Source organism: Zea mays, chromosome 7, assembly GCF_902167145.1.
Source record: "Zea mays cultivar B73 chromosome 7, Zm-B73-REFERENCE-NAM-5.0, whole genome shotgun sequence".
Classification (NCBI taxonomy): Eukaryota; Viridiplantae; Streptophyta; class Magnoliopsida; order Poales; family Poaceae; genus Zea; species Zea mays.
The window spans coordinates 44,306,846-44,323,390 of record NC_050102.1 but is presented as its reverse complement, the minus strand read 5'-3'; the positions used below and the strand labels follow the sequence as shown (position 1 = coordinate 44,323,390).

General features: G+C 46.1%; 1 protein-coding gene across 22 annotated transcripts; it reads right to left on the bottom strand.

Annotated features, from left to right (window-relative positions):
* Nucleotides 1–621: 621 nt before the first annotated feature.
* On the bottom strand, nt 622–14,695 carry LOC103632299 (glycosyl hydrolase family 10 protein / carbohydrate-binding domain-containing protein). Of its 22 annotated transcripts, none has more exons than XM_035960887.1 (11): nt 14,221–14,471; nt 13,885–14,035; nt 13,650–13,794; nt 11,789–12,162; nt 11,566–11,707; nt 4,282–4,634; nt 4,045–4,204; nt 3,309–3,646; nt 3,045–3,222; nt 2,343–2,879; nt 622–1,901 (listed from the first exon to the last, which is right to left on the bottom strand). In XM_035960887.1, the coding sequence occupies exons 3-11, from the start codon at nt 13,749–13,751 to the stop codon at nt 786–788; spliced, it is 3,300 nt and encodes a 1,099-aa protein (XP_035816780.1). In that variant the 5' UTR covers nt 13,752–13,794; nt 13,885–14,035; nt 14,221–14,471; the 3' UTR covers nt 622–785. The 22 variants fall into 22 exon arrangements, with proteins under 22 accessions (XP_035816780.1, XP_035816782.1, XP_020396992.1 ...); XM_035960889.1 differs by having other exon boundaries at nt 11,789–12,153; nt 14,221–14,398; XM_020541403.3 differs by having other exon boundaries at nt 11,789–12,153; nt 13,866–14,035; nt 14,221–14,395.
* Nucleotides 14,696–16,545: the final 1,850 nt, after the last annotated feature.

Sequence of the window (16,545 nt, the reverse complement as noted above, 5' to 3'; positions counted from 1 at the left end):
AGTACACAATCTCCGTCCACCCGCCTCTGCTAGTCGTGTCGAGTTCCTCCGATGGTCAGCGAGTCCTTAGGAGATTTGCACGTCATCTGCATGCGCGGAACACGACCTAGGAGACTTAGCCCACGCAACCGTCTTCTTCGCTCGCTCTCAGTCGCGCCCGACTAAAGTCACTTAGGGAGGCATACGCTCGACCCGTTAGAGCCCTTTCATGCGTCCCATAGAGAATAATCAAGCTATGGTGATCCGAGGATATCTATCTCCCACAATATGGCAGTGAGCCGTTAGAGGCCTTTCACGCGTCCCATAGAGAATAATCAAGCTATGGTGATCCGAGGATATCTATCCCCATAATATGGCAGTGCTTTGGGCGATATATCCTGTATATTGGGTCCATATATCCTGTATAATTGGTCTTCTAACATTAACTAGTATAGAGGGAAGATGGTCATAGCAAGAAAAATGCACAGAATCGTAACCAAGGGATGGTTTTTTACTTCTTAGTTCTTACCAGTGCCATTGAAAAGTTGAACATTTATGACTTTGAAGTTTTCCAACAAATGAATTGGAGGTTGGATGTCCCGTTAATGTTCTTGCGCAAGGTTTTGTTCAGATTCTGCCCCGTATGGTAATGTAAATATCGCGTTATAATCACCCAAAAAATAGAACAGAGAATAAACGTGAAAATATTCTGTACACTGAAGGCGTGGCATCAGCTATGAAACTATCTGTGTTCAACACCTCAGTACATCGCTAAAATACAGGACACGCGCATGATTTCCCACACATTAAACATTCAGAGCGATCACCTGAACCGGGCTATCCTTGTCAACAACAAACGATCTAGCTACCTTGCCTGAAGGCGTGTTCACTTCCACTGTGTACGAACCATGGTATCCTCTGAACTTAAACTCTCCTTGGTGATCGACACTGCCGTTCATACGGGTCAGCCACTCTTGTTTGAGAGCAAGGTACCTCCTGCCAGCCTCGTTGATTGTCCCATCAGCATCGACCAGATGGGCGTGCTCTCGAAACATAAACATCTCCCAGAATCCCCAGAGGATGATTCCCCCCACAGCAGGATGTGCAAATGCTTCCCGGAGGAACACCTCTAGATCATCAGCTCGTATGTGCTCGTTCTCTGCTGTGACATCCAACTCAGTAATCCAGATCGGGAGACCCAGTATGGCGAGCTTGTCCAGGGAATCACATATGATTTCTCCTACCGGATGGCTGATATGACCTTGCACACCGATCCCACCAACTGGAGCGCCCCTATCTTGGAGATCAACGACCTGCTCAACCAATTTCTCGGGGGTAGATTTTGTGTCACATCCATCTTCGACGTTGTAATCATTAACAAATAGGACAGCAGAAGGATCAAGCTTATGTGCTTCTCTGAACATGTAAGCTCTAATGTCCCTTCCCAATCTGTCTTCATAGAAAGACCCATGTAGCATCTCATTGTTAACATCGTGATGTCTAAATCGACCTTTGTACCTTGACAATAGGCTTTGCAAACGATTTTGGATGGCAGCCATTAAGTGGTGACCTTGCAATGACTGAACCCAAGGTTGGACAGCGTCTTCCACTTCCCAGAATAAACAGTGGCCACGAACCTGTATCTTATGTTTCTCACAAAACTCAAGCAACTCATCAGAATCTTTATAATTAAGTCTCCCTTGTTCTGCTTCTGTATGGTACCATTTCAATTCATTCTCAAATACAGCCCAATTGAAGTTCTTCACAAAAAACTCAGCAAGATCCTCGTTCTCAATGTTGTGTCTCGCGATGCAAGATCCAAATGGAAAGCTATTCTCGGTCTGTTGTATCCTCAAAGATGAACCTAGAAGATTCACTGCATTCGATCCTTGGAACTTTAGAACAACATCACGCTTTCTTACCTGTCAGCAGAATCGAGAAAGTTCATATACAGTAATACAGTATACATTTAGCAAACTGGAGGTTTAGTTCCACAAAACCCCAGGGTTTTTCTTTTTGGCTATGGTACTTATATCCTAACTTTCATGCTCTAAGCCTTCAGAATTCCAAATTTCATAGCTAGTGATACTGAGCATTAGAAGTTAGGGCCAATAAAAAAATTAACCAGTTAAGGGCAGCTAAGCCACTATTTCTATTTGGTTATGATAGGATTTTGTGAAACTTTATGAATGTAAAAAAAATTCATTAATTGCAACCACCCATGTGCTTTTCTGCAATTATGTGAAAATTACACTAACAACAAAGAAAAAAATCACCACTGTTGAAATAATGGTTGGATCATGCACGGCCACATATGAATTGCAAGAACTCACATCTAAAACATGAAGTGCATTAATGTTTACCTTGTCTGTTTTCTCCTTCAGATACTCAAACCGTGCTTTTCTGTCGACGGCATATATTTGAAAGTCCATGACTCTGATATCAACACCTGCAGGAGGGCCTTGAACATATGCAGTAACTTTGGATGGCTGCTTTTCAAGTTTGAATGCTCCTTTTATTTCATACCATTGATCCCCATCAGCATCCACTTGCCCACCATTGACCCATTGGTTTTTATCCACAGCAAGACAGACATTTACATGGTGACGTCCATGTCCTCCAGAACCAACTCGTACCCAAGCAGATACTCTGTAAGTGACATGCAATCTTAGCTTATCAGTTATGACCTGCGAAGGACCCATCCAAACATCTGTGCGGTTCGTGGCAAGGATATAATGACCACTTATATGCTTCTGGCTTGCACGGTCTTTCAAGATAGAAGGTAACATATGGGGTGCTTCAGTCTGGATACTCAATCGACATGAACCCATAGGACTCCACCCAGAAAGCCCACGAGTGAAGCCATTATTGTGCAATAGATTAGTTCCATACAGAACATTCTGCAATATTGAGTAAATAAATATTCTTCGATTAGAGAGGACAGTTTTACAGTATCATGACAGATGAAAGTTATAACAAGAAAAAAAAGGTTTCACAAGTCTCAAGAGTCAAGATCATTCACAAGCAAATAATCTCAGACTGTAAGAAGCAGTTAGCCTACAAACCTCAATTTTTGGGCATGGTGCAGCTTGGAGCTTTCTTGCTGGAGATAAGACAAGACCATCTACAAGAATGTCAATTCCAGCAGGAGGCCCTTCTATGAAAATAACAGCTTTGGTAAAGGGAGCATGAAGGAGGAACTTTCCTTTCAAATGTGTCCATTGCTGATCAGAAGTCTGGTTTCTTTGGTTATAGAAAGAAAAGGAATAATGTCATTGGCTCTGAAAAAGAGCATTATCAACAGAGAACAAGAAACAAAAACAACTTACTTGGCCAGTCCCACATATCGCTCACGACCATATTCTTGTACCCACAGAGTAGCACGCACTTCAGTATCATTGGCACTCCCAAATATTCGAACAGCAGAACTGATCTCATAAAGAACTTTCCGCTGCACCCTGCCCGTGATCTCTTGCTGGATGCCATTCCAATTGTGAACCCGTCCAGTCGCCGAAGCGAAATAGCTGCCATTTAAAGGCCGGACATTCCCATATGCACTGAACTCATGTCTGCAGATATTGCATCCTCTTCCTGACCAATTTTTTAACCCATCTTCGAAGTGAGGATTTTTAATTATAGTCTCAACTCCACTTGGTACTTTTACTTCCTTCAAAAGTAATCATCAATCAGCAAACCCGAGGCCGTAAGAGTTCATGCACATTTTTTTTATGCCATGAAGACAATGAATGAAGACCCCAGAATCATTAACCAAGGGTATATATGTTAAGAACAAAGTTAAATATGAAGCACATGGAGATCAATACAAAAGAAACTTCACAGTAAAATCATGTGCACTGCATTCCTAGTAACTGATTTCATAGAACAAAAAGAAAATAGAGCTTACAATCTATTATAAAGAATTTCGTCACTCCATGAAAGATCAAGCATAAATTAGGTTAAGTTCTGATTATTTTTAATTAGAATTCTGAAAAATATAAAAGCGCATGACAAGATATTGATTAAAAAAGGTCAAGAAAATATTATAATAAGCACATAAGAACTCACTTTTGACTGTTTATGTCTGGAGCAAGCAACAGTGACAGAATCAATGACAAGATCCACACCAGCAGGAGGTCCTTCCAGGTAAAATACAACATTTTTTGGCATGTTTGTTAAAGAAAAGGAACCTTCCAATTTGTTCCACTTTTCTTTTGAGGCAACCACACTGTTACATCAAATTCTATCGTCAATCAAGGATAGTGTCAAAAGAATATGACTGTTGAACAGTTTTAAGTACAATACCTTCCAACAGGGTTATAATGTGTTGATCCATCTGCATTTTGCAACCTAAGGGTTGCTTTGACTTCAACCTGGCCTTGAACAATCCCATCAACTCTAACGAAAGCAGAAACGACATAAACAGTGCCTGTAGACACTTGATTTGTAATATCTTGTTCAAGACCCTGCCAGTGTTCTGTTCTCTTTGAAACAACAGCATAGTTCTCTCCTGAGTTCCCTCTAATACCATCAAGGAAACCAGACCATTGTGATGCCACATATGCATGGCAGCGGATGGGATTCCAAGGATGAAGGCCTTTCGAAAAATCATAATTTAAAATGATGTTCTCTGTTCCACCAACTGATGAAGCTGTTTTCTGAAGAAAATCTATAGTTAATAAAACTATAAGGCAGAGAATCTAGTAGACCAAATTAGTATCTAGGTGAGAGACATGTTTAACAAAAACTAAAAATTCAAGCTATCTTCAATGTTAACAATAGTTCTTGCACATGTTCCGAATGATCAAATAAATATGACAAGTTCATGAGTCCAAAGCATGAGTCCAGTTACTAAGGCCCTGTTTGCGACTGTTTGAGCTTCACAAAAACTGATGAAGTTGATGAAGCAGGTCATTAGAAGCTTCAGAAAATCGTGAAGCTGAAGTTGCAAACTTTTAGAAGATATTTAGGTAAGTCATTTTGTTTCGGGCTTTTTTCCGGAGATGGCCCTCGTCTCTCCCGCCCCCGCCCTCTCAGCTCCCGACGCCCCTCCCCCTCCCGCGCTGGTTCCCATTCCGGGGCCGGCGGCCAACTCCCTTGTTGTCGTCGCCGCAGCTCCCTCTAGCCCTGGCGCGTCGGCTTCCATCCCCTCCCTGTCTCCTCCCGTGTCCCATGTTGCCAGGGGGCGCTCCAAGTCTGTTAGGTGGGGTGACCTCAGTCCGGCCTCTTCGGATGGCACGACGTCGCTCGACTCCCGGCCTTCCTTCAAGGACGTGCTGGTGAGACCAGTGAATCCTTCGCCGCCCAGTCGTATGGTAGTCCAAGAGTCCGCCCTGGCAGCTGGAACGTCCTCGGCGCTAGGGAAGGTGAACCGTCAGCCGCCTTGTTCTCACTCCCTATCTACAAAACGGCGGAGCCCCAGGAAGGCCACCCACTCTGCTCCGGCATTCCGCCCAGCTCCAGGTTTCGATGATCGAGGATGGACGACGGTGGAATCCAAACAAGGTAGAAGACGCCGGTTGAGGGCTTCGCGGCTCCCGAGTCGGGTCCCTGCTGAGCTTGTTGGGAGGTGCTTCAACTGCTTGGGCTGCGATCACCGGGCTGTGGGTTGTGGCAGTGAGCCTCGGTGCTTCCTCTGCTCGAAGCTTGGCCACAAGTCTTCCTCCTGCCCCAAGGCCCCGGTGTGGAAGCGGCTCGGGCGTCCCAGAGTCCCGGTCTGGGAGCGGCTTTCACCGGCAGTTGTGGGGAGAGTCCAGCGAGCGGCAGACCACCGTTCGGTTTGGCAGCGTATCGCTACGCTCGAGGCTGTTCCGATCGCCTCCTCTGTCCCGGTGGGAAGCATGCTTGGCGTCCCGGCTGCACAGGGCAATGGCGGCCCTGCCAGCTCCAGGCGCAAGCGGTGGAGGAAGAAGAAGTGTATGGAGCGTGAAGATGAGCCGGCTTTGGAGATTCTGGCTCCACCTCCTCCCGTGCAGATGCTTCCGGCAGTTGATGCGACTGCTTGTGTTATCGATTGGTCTGTTCAGATGTCTATTGCGGAAGATAATCTCAAGACGGTTGTGGTGATCACAGTGGTCTGTTCCAGGGACATCAGCGCAAATGAGGTCGTGTCGGTCTTGGCTCCACGGCTGGAAATGGAGGAGGGAGGATTGGTTCTCCGTCAGCTCTCCCAGTCCAGCTTCTTGGCTGTCTTACCCAACCGAGTGCAACTTGACACGTTGGTGGATCGCTTCCCTATCATCAGAGAAGAAAATTTCATGCTCTCCTCTAGGCGTTGGACGAGGTTCGGGGGTGCTGGTGGTAATTCCTTGAAGCACCTCGTGGAACTTGAGCTCAGAGGTCTGCCGGTGCATGCGTGGGAGACTTCGGTGGTGCAACAATTGATCACCCCCCATGCGTGCATTTCCCAGGTTCTGCCCGACACGCTGGAAATAAGGAGTTTGGAAGTCTTTCGATGCCTTGCCTGGTGCTGCAACCCTGAACGCATCCCATCTATGAAAGACCTCTGGATCGCTGAACCAGACCAGGCTTCTGCTGCTGAAGGGAAGAAGGCCCTGGTGTACCCGGTGCAAATTCGTTGGGCCCCTGCTGATTTGAGCCTCTTGCCTGGTGCTCCACTGCTGCCGGTTGGAGGTGACGATCAGGACAAATCTGATACCCCCCCCCCTTCTCGGAGTAGGGGTGGTGACAACCCTCCACGTACTCAACATGATGCAATCAATGACGTTCCTGGCAACAAGACCCACACTCAACGGCGGCCGGTTCATGATCGACTGGGACCCTTGAGGCGCTCGGATTCCCCCAGGGAATTGAGCCATCCTCGGGTTCCGATTGTTAATGAGGCCCGCAGCAGCCAGCCTTGTGTTCTGTTTGATGCAATGGTGGACGGCTGCGTAGGGAATCCCCCGACTCCTGTGCCGGTCGGGGCTCAATGTATGGTGGCGGGGGATGAGCTGCTGTGGCACGGGGAGGGCTGCGAAGATGCTGAAGTAAATCCCATGACCCCGATGGCCGTTTCCAGCCCTTGTCCTTCCTCAGGGGGGAGGCGCAGACTGATGTTGAAGACCGCTACAAAACAAGCAAAGTTCAGGAACCCGCCCATTGCGTTCTTCAGACGGCGGCGACGCGCTCCGAGGACCCCTGAGGGAGCCACACTTTCCCCTCGCTCCTTTGGCATTCGGGGGCATTCGGGGGGCAGGGAGCAGTCTGGGCGCCTTGCCCCCTGCCCCAGCTGCTGGGGTGGCCGCGTCACCCCTTCCACATGGGCCGCCCCCGCTTGTGGAGTCCGTTGGGTCGCCAGGACAGCAGGATTTTCTTTGTCAAGTTTCTAAAGTTGTTGGCGCCGTTCTTCCTCTTCCAAAGGCAGTGGGGGGAGGCCGACGATGGAGGCAGCCCACTTCCCCTCCGGACGCGATTCCCCGATGTCCGCGCGTTGCGGGGTTGGGAGTGGAGCAAGTTCAGCATATTCCCAAAGCAAGAAGGACAATCATGAAGTCCATCCTCGCGGAGCCGGACAGTGAACATTTCAGCCAACAAAATCTTGATGCTTATGCGAAGCTCTTCCAAGCACCCTTGTCTCATGCCCAGGTGGAGGCTCTCGCTGCTCTCTTTGGATGGGTGTTGCCGGAGGATGATGGTGAGGTTGTTCCTCCCGGGACAGCCACTCTGGTCTGCTGATTACAGCCCGCGGTCGCCTACTATTCCAACTGTTTTCCTATGGATCCTTCCCTAATCTTATTCTGGAATGTTTGCGGTCTCAACTCTGCCGCTAGACAGGATGCTGTTAGGAGTTTGGTTGACTCATTAAGAGTAGATGTTGTCTGTTTGCAAGAAACAAAGTTGGTTAATTGCGATTGTCGCACAGTTTTGTCAATGTTAGGCGCTGATTTTGACAATAATTTCATTTGCCTCCCCTCGGTTGGGGCCAATGGTGTGGTGCTGATCACTTGGAGAGCAAAATTGGGAAGAATCGTTGCCTCTCGCGTGGTCTCCTTTTGTGTTTCAGTAAAATTCAACCCCGCTGATGCCGTGGCTTGGTGGCTCACCTGCGTGTATGATCCGCAGGGACATGACAAAAAAATTGCATTTATTCATGAGTTGAGAGCAATCAGAGCTGCTTGCACCGGACCTTGGCTCCTGGGGGTGATTTCAATCTCATTTTCAGAGACGAAGACAAAAACAACATAAATATCAATCGGCCCATGATGGGGAGGTTCAGAAGGTGCATCAATGATTTAAGCATCAAAGATATTGACCTTTTAGGCCGGAAATATACGTGGTCTGGCGCTAATAATGTGCAAGTCAGGCTGGACCGGGTTTTCTGTTCTTCGGATTGGGAGGAAAAATTCCCCAATTATCTGCTGCAAAGTTCGGCTTCAGTGGATTCAGACCACTGTCCTCTCCTGTTGGGATTGAAGGACAACCACACTGGGAAACGGAGATTTCATTTTGAATCTTTTTGGCCCAGATTTGATGGTTTTCTGGAAGCGGTTTCTAATGCCTGGGGTTCTGTTCAGCAGTCTTCTTGTCCCCTCAAGACCCTCTCCCTAAAATTCAAGGCGACAACAAAAGGGCTGCAAAGTTGGAGTGACAGAAAGGTTGGAAATTTCAAACTGCAACTTGAGCTTGCCAGAGAAATATTGCTGCAGCTTGAAGTGGCAAAAGAGAGCAGAATTCTTAATGTTTTGGAGACCTGGCTGCTTGGACGCTTGAAGAGATGCTCTCTGGCTCTTGCATCCTTAATCCGCTCGATGGCTAGGACTAGATCAAGAATTGCTTGGCTCAAAGATGGTGATGCTAATACAAGGCTCTTCCACTCTTGGTCTCGTTATCGGAAAAGAAAAAATTTCATAGCCAAAATTCAAGACGGGGAGCAGCTAGTGACCAGTCATAGTGATAAGGCAGAGGTGCTTCGGTCCTTTTATTCAGATCTGATTGGTACAGGGCAGCAAAGGTCCAGAACTGTCAATCTTGACACCTTAGAAATGCAGCACATTGACCTTCAGGGGCTCGAGCAGCCAATCTCTGAGGAGGAGGTGTGGAATACCATCAAGCAGCTTCCTCCGGACAAAGCCCCAAGGCCTGATGGGTTCACAGGCCGTTTCTATAAGGCCTGCTGGTCAATCATCAAAAAAGACTGTATGGCTGCTATCATGGCTGTTTGGAACAAGGACTTTCGGAATTTCAGATTCCTCAACACAGCCTTCATCACTCTTTTACCTAAGAAAGAGGATGCCATCCTTGCTAAGGATTTTCGGCCTATTAGCTTGATCCACAGCTTCGCAAAGTTAATCACGAAGATCATGGCAAATAGACTTAGTGGTTATATGGACAAGCTGATTTCTAGGAACCAAAGTGCGTTTATCAAGGGCCGATTCATCCAAGACAATTTCATGTTAGTTCAGCAAACTGCAAGACTGCTACACGCTCAAAAACAGCCTAGAATCCTTCTCAAGCTGGACATTTCCAAGGCCTTCGATTCGGTATCTTGGTCCTTTTTACTTGAGGTATTGGAAAAGGTTGGTTTCGGCCCCATTTGGAGAGATGTGATCAGTGGGCTGCTTATGACCTCCTCTACCCAAATTTTACTTAATGGAGTTCCTGGGGAATACATTCAACACATGAGGGGCCTGCGGCAGGGAGACTCGTTATCCCCTCTTCTCTTCATCGTTATGGATGTTCTCAATGGCCTAATTGTTAAAGCTGCTGATGAGGGTTTGCTTCAACCCCTCTCAACTCGCTCCATCCAGCACCGAATATCGCTCTATGTTGATGATGTGGTAATTTTCTTGAGACCGGCTGCTAGTGATCTGCACTTGGTAACCAGGATTTTAGAGCTGTTTGGGGACGCCTCGGGGCTTAAAACCAATGTTCAGAAAAGCAGTGTGGCTCCCATTCACTGCTCTCCGGTTGACATGGAAATGGTAACCCAGATTTTTCCTTGTAAAGTTGAAACACTTCCTCTTAAATATCTCGGGCTGCCTCTCTCCCTCAGGAAGCTAAGCAAGGAGCAGCTGCAGCCTCTAATTGATAGGCTTGCGGACCTCTTACCTAATTGGAAGGCCGACCTGATGACTCGAGCTGGCAGAGCTATCCAGGTGCAGCATGTGCTCACGGCAACAGTTATATATCACGCCATGGCATTGGATTTACCTAAGTGGGCTATCAAAGCCATTGACAAGATTAGACGTGGCTTTCTTTGGAAAGGTCGAAAGGATGTGCTCAGTGGCCACTGCTTAGTTGCTTGGGGCAAAGTGACACGCCCAAAGGAGCTTGGTGGGCTTGGCATCTCAGATTTACAAAAGCTGAATTGGGCCCTTCGGGTTAGATGGTTGTGGTTGGAAAGAACAGATCCCTCGAAGTCTTGGGTTGATTTACCTCTCCAGAGTTCCAGCATTCTGAAATCTATCCTCTCTACAGCTTTGATTACAGAAATTGGCGATGGTCGTAACACCTTATTTTGGAGGGACAGATGGTTGATGGGGTTGAGGATTGAGGATCTAACTCCTCATATTTTCGCCCTCGTCCCGACCAGGATTACCAATAGGAGAACAATGGCAGAAGGTATCGTGGAGATGGCTTGGATTCGGAACCTGAGAGGCACCATCACTTGGGATGTCCTTTCTGATTGTTTAACTCTTAGTGAAGTCATTGCAGATTACTCCATTAGTGTTGGAGTGCCTGACAAGCATATCTGGAAATTCTCCCCGACGGGCCAATACTCTTCAAAGTCGGCTTATGATATGTTATTTCTAGGTTCCACTTCTTTTGGTACATATGAGCGCGTTTGGGAATCTTGGGCACCTTCAAAGTGCAGTTTCTTCCTTTGGCTTGTCATGCACAACAGATGCTGGACCGCAGACCGTCTTGCTAAAAGAGGGCTACCCCACCCCAGTGTGTGCCCCCTTTGCGACCAAGAAGAGGAAACAATACAGCATCTTCTCATCTCTTGCGTCTTTGCACGACAGTTCTGGTATTCCTTGTTGAGCAGGTCTGGGTTGCCTAATCTTTCACCAGATAATGTTGTTTGCAGCCTTGATGACTGGTGGAGCAGGGCTGTGGAGAAGATTCCCCGTGATCTTCAATCGGGCTTCAATTCTCTAGTTATTCTTGGTGCTTGGAGCCTTTGGCGTCATCGCAACGACTGTGTGTTCAATGGGAGATCGCCGTGCCTAGCGAGTGCTCTCACCCTCGCTGGTGATGAGCTCAGGATGTGGTGTAGTGCCGGGGCGAGAGGGTTGAACCTGCTTTCAACTCTTATGTTTATGCTTGACCCAGGGGGATAGTCTAGTGTCTTGTTCAGAGTGGTTGTGTGTGGTTGCTGTGTTGCGTCTTGTATCGTGTTGTGTCATGTGTGTGTCGTGTGTGTTGTGTTGTTATGTGTTGTACCTTCTTCTACCTATTAATGGAATGATACGCAGATCTCCTATGTGTTCGAGAAAAAAGTCATTTTGTTTCTTATTTAGATTAAAAATATTTTTAAGCCCGTTTAAATTTATATTATACACCACAACTTTACGCTGAAGCTATAAACAGAACAATGCCAAACACCCCCTAATAAGTAAGCAAGCAAGAGATCCATTGCAATACCTTGTAGGAGATGGTGACCGAATCTATGAGCAAATCCACACCAGGAGGGGGGCCTTCAAGGTAGAACACCAAACGTCTCGGTAGAGTTGTTAGATTAAACGAACCTTCCACCTTTTCCCAGCGTTCTTGTGAGGCTAAAATCCTAGTAAAAACTGTTTAGTGATAAAACAGTGTTGACTATATATTATACAACACACTGAATGGTGGCTTATTGTCGAAATACCTTGCAATAGAAAGATAGTTGGTAGAAGAACCGTCCTCCTCAAGTTTGAGAGTGACCTGAACTCCAATGGGCTCATGAACTTCCCCATGAACTCTAACATATGCAGCAACAAAGTACTCGGTACCAAGGGTGACCTTTTCTGTTATGTCCTGCTCAAGCCCCTGCCAACTCTGTGTGCGATGAGTAAGAACAGCATAGGTTGACCCTGAATGTGGCCTTACACCATAATGGTAACCTGATCCTTCAACGGCTACAAATGCATGACAACTATTTGATTGCCACAAATGTAAACCTTCAGAAAAATCACTGTTTGGCAGAATGTTATCCATTACAACTTCTTCAGAAGCACTGTGCTTATCTATTGCCTGCTCAGCCTTGCACAGGAAACAAAATATTAATGTGCTTACAATCACGACAGAGGGCATAACATGGGAAGCCATGGTTGGCAAATAATCTAATATGCATAATATATTAAGTTATATAGAAAAGTTGATCTCAGGAAACCACATTTGCTCAAAAAGTCTCAAAGCTTCTAGCAGAAAACATAAAAATGGAGAATAATATCTCAAAAGAGCATCTCCAATAGTTATGTAAAAAACTCCCTAAATATGAATTTAAGAAGTTTTCAAGAAAAACTCTCCTCCAATAGTTATGTAAAGCAGGTCCCTGAATTTACAAACTCCCTACAAAACTCAGTTTCATCCCTACATTTACCAACCTCGTTGGGACTCCCGAAATCAACGTTGGTGCTAAGTCATACGCGAAAAAGCATACTCCAGCCACCGCTTCGCGCCGTCCCACCACCCCGTGACCCCAAATCCATCTCCACCGCCTCAGACGCATTGACGCCGCTACTGCCAGACAACCTCTTGTGCCAAGGTGCTGCAAGAGCACCTCCTGTGCTGCCTTCACGCCGTCGCCACAAGGACCTATGTGGATGGCGTGTGCCTGTCGCCGTGACCGTCTGGTCTTCCATCGACAGCTTCGACCTCCCAAGAGGCTAGGAAAGGTTGTTGATACAAATTTCTATCGCCAGCTCAATTAAAAATAGAAAATAGGCTCATTTATTTTTTGTTGGCGTGGACAACTTTAAAGATTAATCACCAATAAATAGAGAACTGTTGGAGCACAAACATTTTTGTATACTCCTTATAGTGTTTTAGCAACTCCCTTTTTTTCTCGAATACGCAGGGAACTGCACATCACTATATTAAGAAGAGCAAAACAAGAGGAAGATCCTCGGTACAGCAGAACACGCTAACACAGCCAGAACTAACACTTGCTCAAACAACAAATAAAAGGAGAACATCCCATCATTAAATGAGAAGATAGGTCTAAGCCTTTGGCACCTTCTGCACATAGCAGGCCTTTCTAGTCGAGGAGGATAGTTGTGATATTTGAAGTAATCGCTGATGGATCGACACAGCTGGCACATGCTTCAGCTAAAACATACGAAAAAGTTATGTATGATCTTCTCAAAAGTTCTGCATGGTCTACTGCACTCGAGTGCCCAACATGTCTTGGAATCTCCCAAACCCAATGGGCTACATTTGGATCTAGGAGGCTTCACCAGTATTGATAGAGACGACTTCAGCTGAGTGAGATCTACTCCCAAAAAAAAACAGGAAACCACAAATCTTCAATGGTTGCCGTCGTTTCCCTAAATAAACAGCCAGCAAAGGTGAAATATGTACAACCGATTGCAACACACGCACCTTGAATCTTTGTTCAGTGGGAAACCAAATCAACAGCTGATTGGCTATGCTAATGAAATCACCAAAATCCTATATACTGCAAGGCCTACCGAAACAATCAAACAAACATCCACAGCAAGAGACGAATGCAGCGGCCACTGGTATACCTTGGGCTCGGAATCGGGACCCTGTGGATCTGGTTGCGGGAGCGAGCGGTCAGCCCGGCGAGGGCGGAACAAAGACGAGAGCCAGCTGCAGCGCCTCCTCATCTCATCCAACCCAGAAATCCCGTCCCCGCAGCAGCAGCAGCAGCTACCCAGCGAATGGCAAGAAGTCAAAACAGGGGAGTGGAAGGAAAGCCGCGTAAGGTAGGCGGTCGTTACCTTCCCTCCCCTCACCTACCTAACTGGCTACCGAGGTGGCGGCACCGTCGACACGACAGCTTGGACCTTGGGACGGAAGGAAAAGCATGATTCGGGACGGCACGGAGATGCGCCCGTGAATGCGACAGCGGCGCCGAAGCGTCTTCCCCAAGAAATGCCGGCGCGCGTGCCTGCGTCCGGGGCGATGGAAAAGGAATCGGATGTGAAGAATGCCGCGGGAGAAGGATTACTGGATTAGGAAGGCCCAGTTATCCTATCCTACGCAGTCTCGTCTCCTGGGTCTTTGAGGCATAAAGATGAACACCTTCCTCTAAAGCCAGATGAGTGCGAGCCAGAGGTAAGCCGTAAGCAGTACCTCTCTGCAGGATCGGCGGCCCCTAGAGACAGAGGCCGCGACGTGTCGGTGTTCGGCGAGCTGGGACGGCGGCGGGACAATCGAGAAGTAGAGAACTCTGCGATTCGCGCCGTCGATCGGCAGTGAGGATCCTGCTGGGCTAGGAGGGAATGAAGAAGATGTCGAACAAGTCAACGTCATGAAAAGGGTTGCAAACAATGCGAGGGTCTAACCGCAGCTAACTTCGTTAGACTTTTTCTTTTTACCTTCTATTTGAATTTCACACTATAAACGATCTAATCAGTATTTTGAAGAGATCAAACTATAATGGTGGTATGTGTCGATTGGTCAAGGGATGATGTGGTTTGCTAAAGCATCTCAATAGTTATGTAAATTAAGCACCCTAAATTATAGATTTGGAGAGTTCTCCTTTATCTGTTGTTTGAGCGAGCGTTAGTTCTGGCTGTGTTAGTGCCTTATGCTGTATCGAGTATATTTCTCTTTTATTGTTCATCATAGTTTGATCAAGGATGACGAAACAGATGCACACACAGTGACATAACAGAAAGGACCACACGTAAGGATAAAAATGGTGGATGTTCGCTAGACTTAACAACCCTCTTGATCTAATCAAGTATGACAAAGCGGGTGCACACAGTGACATACTAAAAAGACCACACGGTCAAGGATAGAAATGGTGTATCCCATTGAAATCTTCGTATAACAATGGCCACTTGTTTCTCTTACTATGTATAGGGACAAGGGTCAAACCGTACAGGTACAAAAAAAACTCATATTGTAATACTTCTCACATAGACATGAGAGTCAAGCACTCTACTTTGTAACAAACGAAAGCCAGTATCAAAGACTTTAGCACCAAACTAGACATAAGAGTTCTTTCCAAACCAGTTTAAACTTTCTTCCTATTTTGTGTCTAGATCAGGGTCAAAATATAACAGTGGCACACTAACCCCATCCTATCATACAAATTTACTAGTTGTGGGGTCAAAACCACAAAAGATGGCGTGCCAATTAGGGGGTTTCACATGTTACATTTATCTCTCGGTGGCTTTGGACATTTCCTGCAGCACCTTCACCACCTTGGTGCCATTTCTAGGAACGACGAGTGGCTCCGGACTATACCCGCTGCCCCAGAATATTAGTGTTGTTATAGATATTGCCCATTGCATTATTACCAGTCTAAAAGGGCCTTCGGTTTTCGAAACCTTTGTTACCTCAACTTTCTTTGATTCTTACTTAATGTTTGTGTATTATGTCATTTTTTTATTAATTAGTGCTCTATGATCTTTTTTGTGTAGAGTTTTCCTAACCATTTTTCTTTCCATCATTTAGGTAAATCTGACGATTAGGGCAGAAGACTTTTCGAGTTTAAAAGGGCCTCCGGCCTTCGAAGGTTGTGTATATATTTTTCCTCTACGGGCTAGTTTGAAAACACTATTTTCACATGAGATTTTTAATTTTTCAAGGAAAAATGAACTAATTTCTCTCGAAAAAATTGAAATTCCTTGAGAAATATGATTCCCAAATCAGCCCTAACTCTGTTCTTTTTCCCGTGATACATATCGTCTCATTAGCTTACTACTGATATTCATTTTCAATATACTTTTCTAACTGTTTTGTGTTTTCAGTGAAGTATAAACTTTTGTTCCACAACATGGACTTCATTATCGTCTACATATCCCCTCAGAGATTTGCTGCTTGATCAAGGTTCCTTTTTATTACACCCTCCTTTAAACCTTCCTACCATGGATCTTTGCTCCTGATACAGACCTTCTGATTAGCTTACTACGAATATTAAATTTCCACTAACTGTTTTAATTGTTTTCAGTGAATTCCAAAACTCTGTTACTCAACCCGGGCTATATATTAAACCAAGAGTCGTTGCTCGTGAATGAGGGTGGACACGTCCCCTAAATTTCCGTAGCCATAGGATCGTTGGTAGGTGCCGTAAAGCCTACTGTCTAGGTGTTACTCACTGTTGCATCTGATATGTTGCCCCAACTATTTGCCTGCCATTTTTTAATCGTATGAGCCTCGAGTTCTCCGGAAGGTACTCCGTCCCGAGAAGAAGTGAAGAGATTTCATGGGAGGGTGACACCTCTGAGGGCTAGTTTGGGAACCACATTTTCTCAAGGGATTTCAATTTTCACAAGGGAAATTAGTTCATTTTCCCTTGGAAAAATAGAAATCTCATGGGAAAATGTGGTTCCCAAACTAGCCCTGAAACTTCATTTTACCTCATTAAGACACTAGGAAGCGCTCGCTTGCTCCACTGCTCCCACCATCCGCACCTCTGTTCCCATTACCCCCTGCGCCGTCATTTTC

Bases quoted from the DNA above. Each gene is read 5' to 3' on its own strand.
- LOC103632299 (XM_020541402.3), bottom strand. From the start codon at position 14,400: ATGACGTTGACTTGTTCGACATCTTCTTCATTCCCTCCTAGCCCAGCA. The intron at 12,163-14,220 runs GTACTGCTTACG...TTCCTGTGCAAG, and splicing joins GCCGCCGATCCTGCAGAGAG to GCTGAGCAGGCAATAGATAA. The intron at 3,223-3,308 runs GTAAGTTGTTTT...CTATAACCAAAG, and splicing joins CGATATGTGGGACTGGCCAA to AAACCAGACTTCTGATCAGC.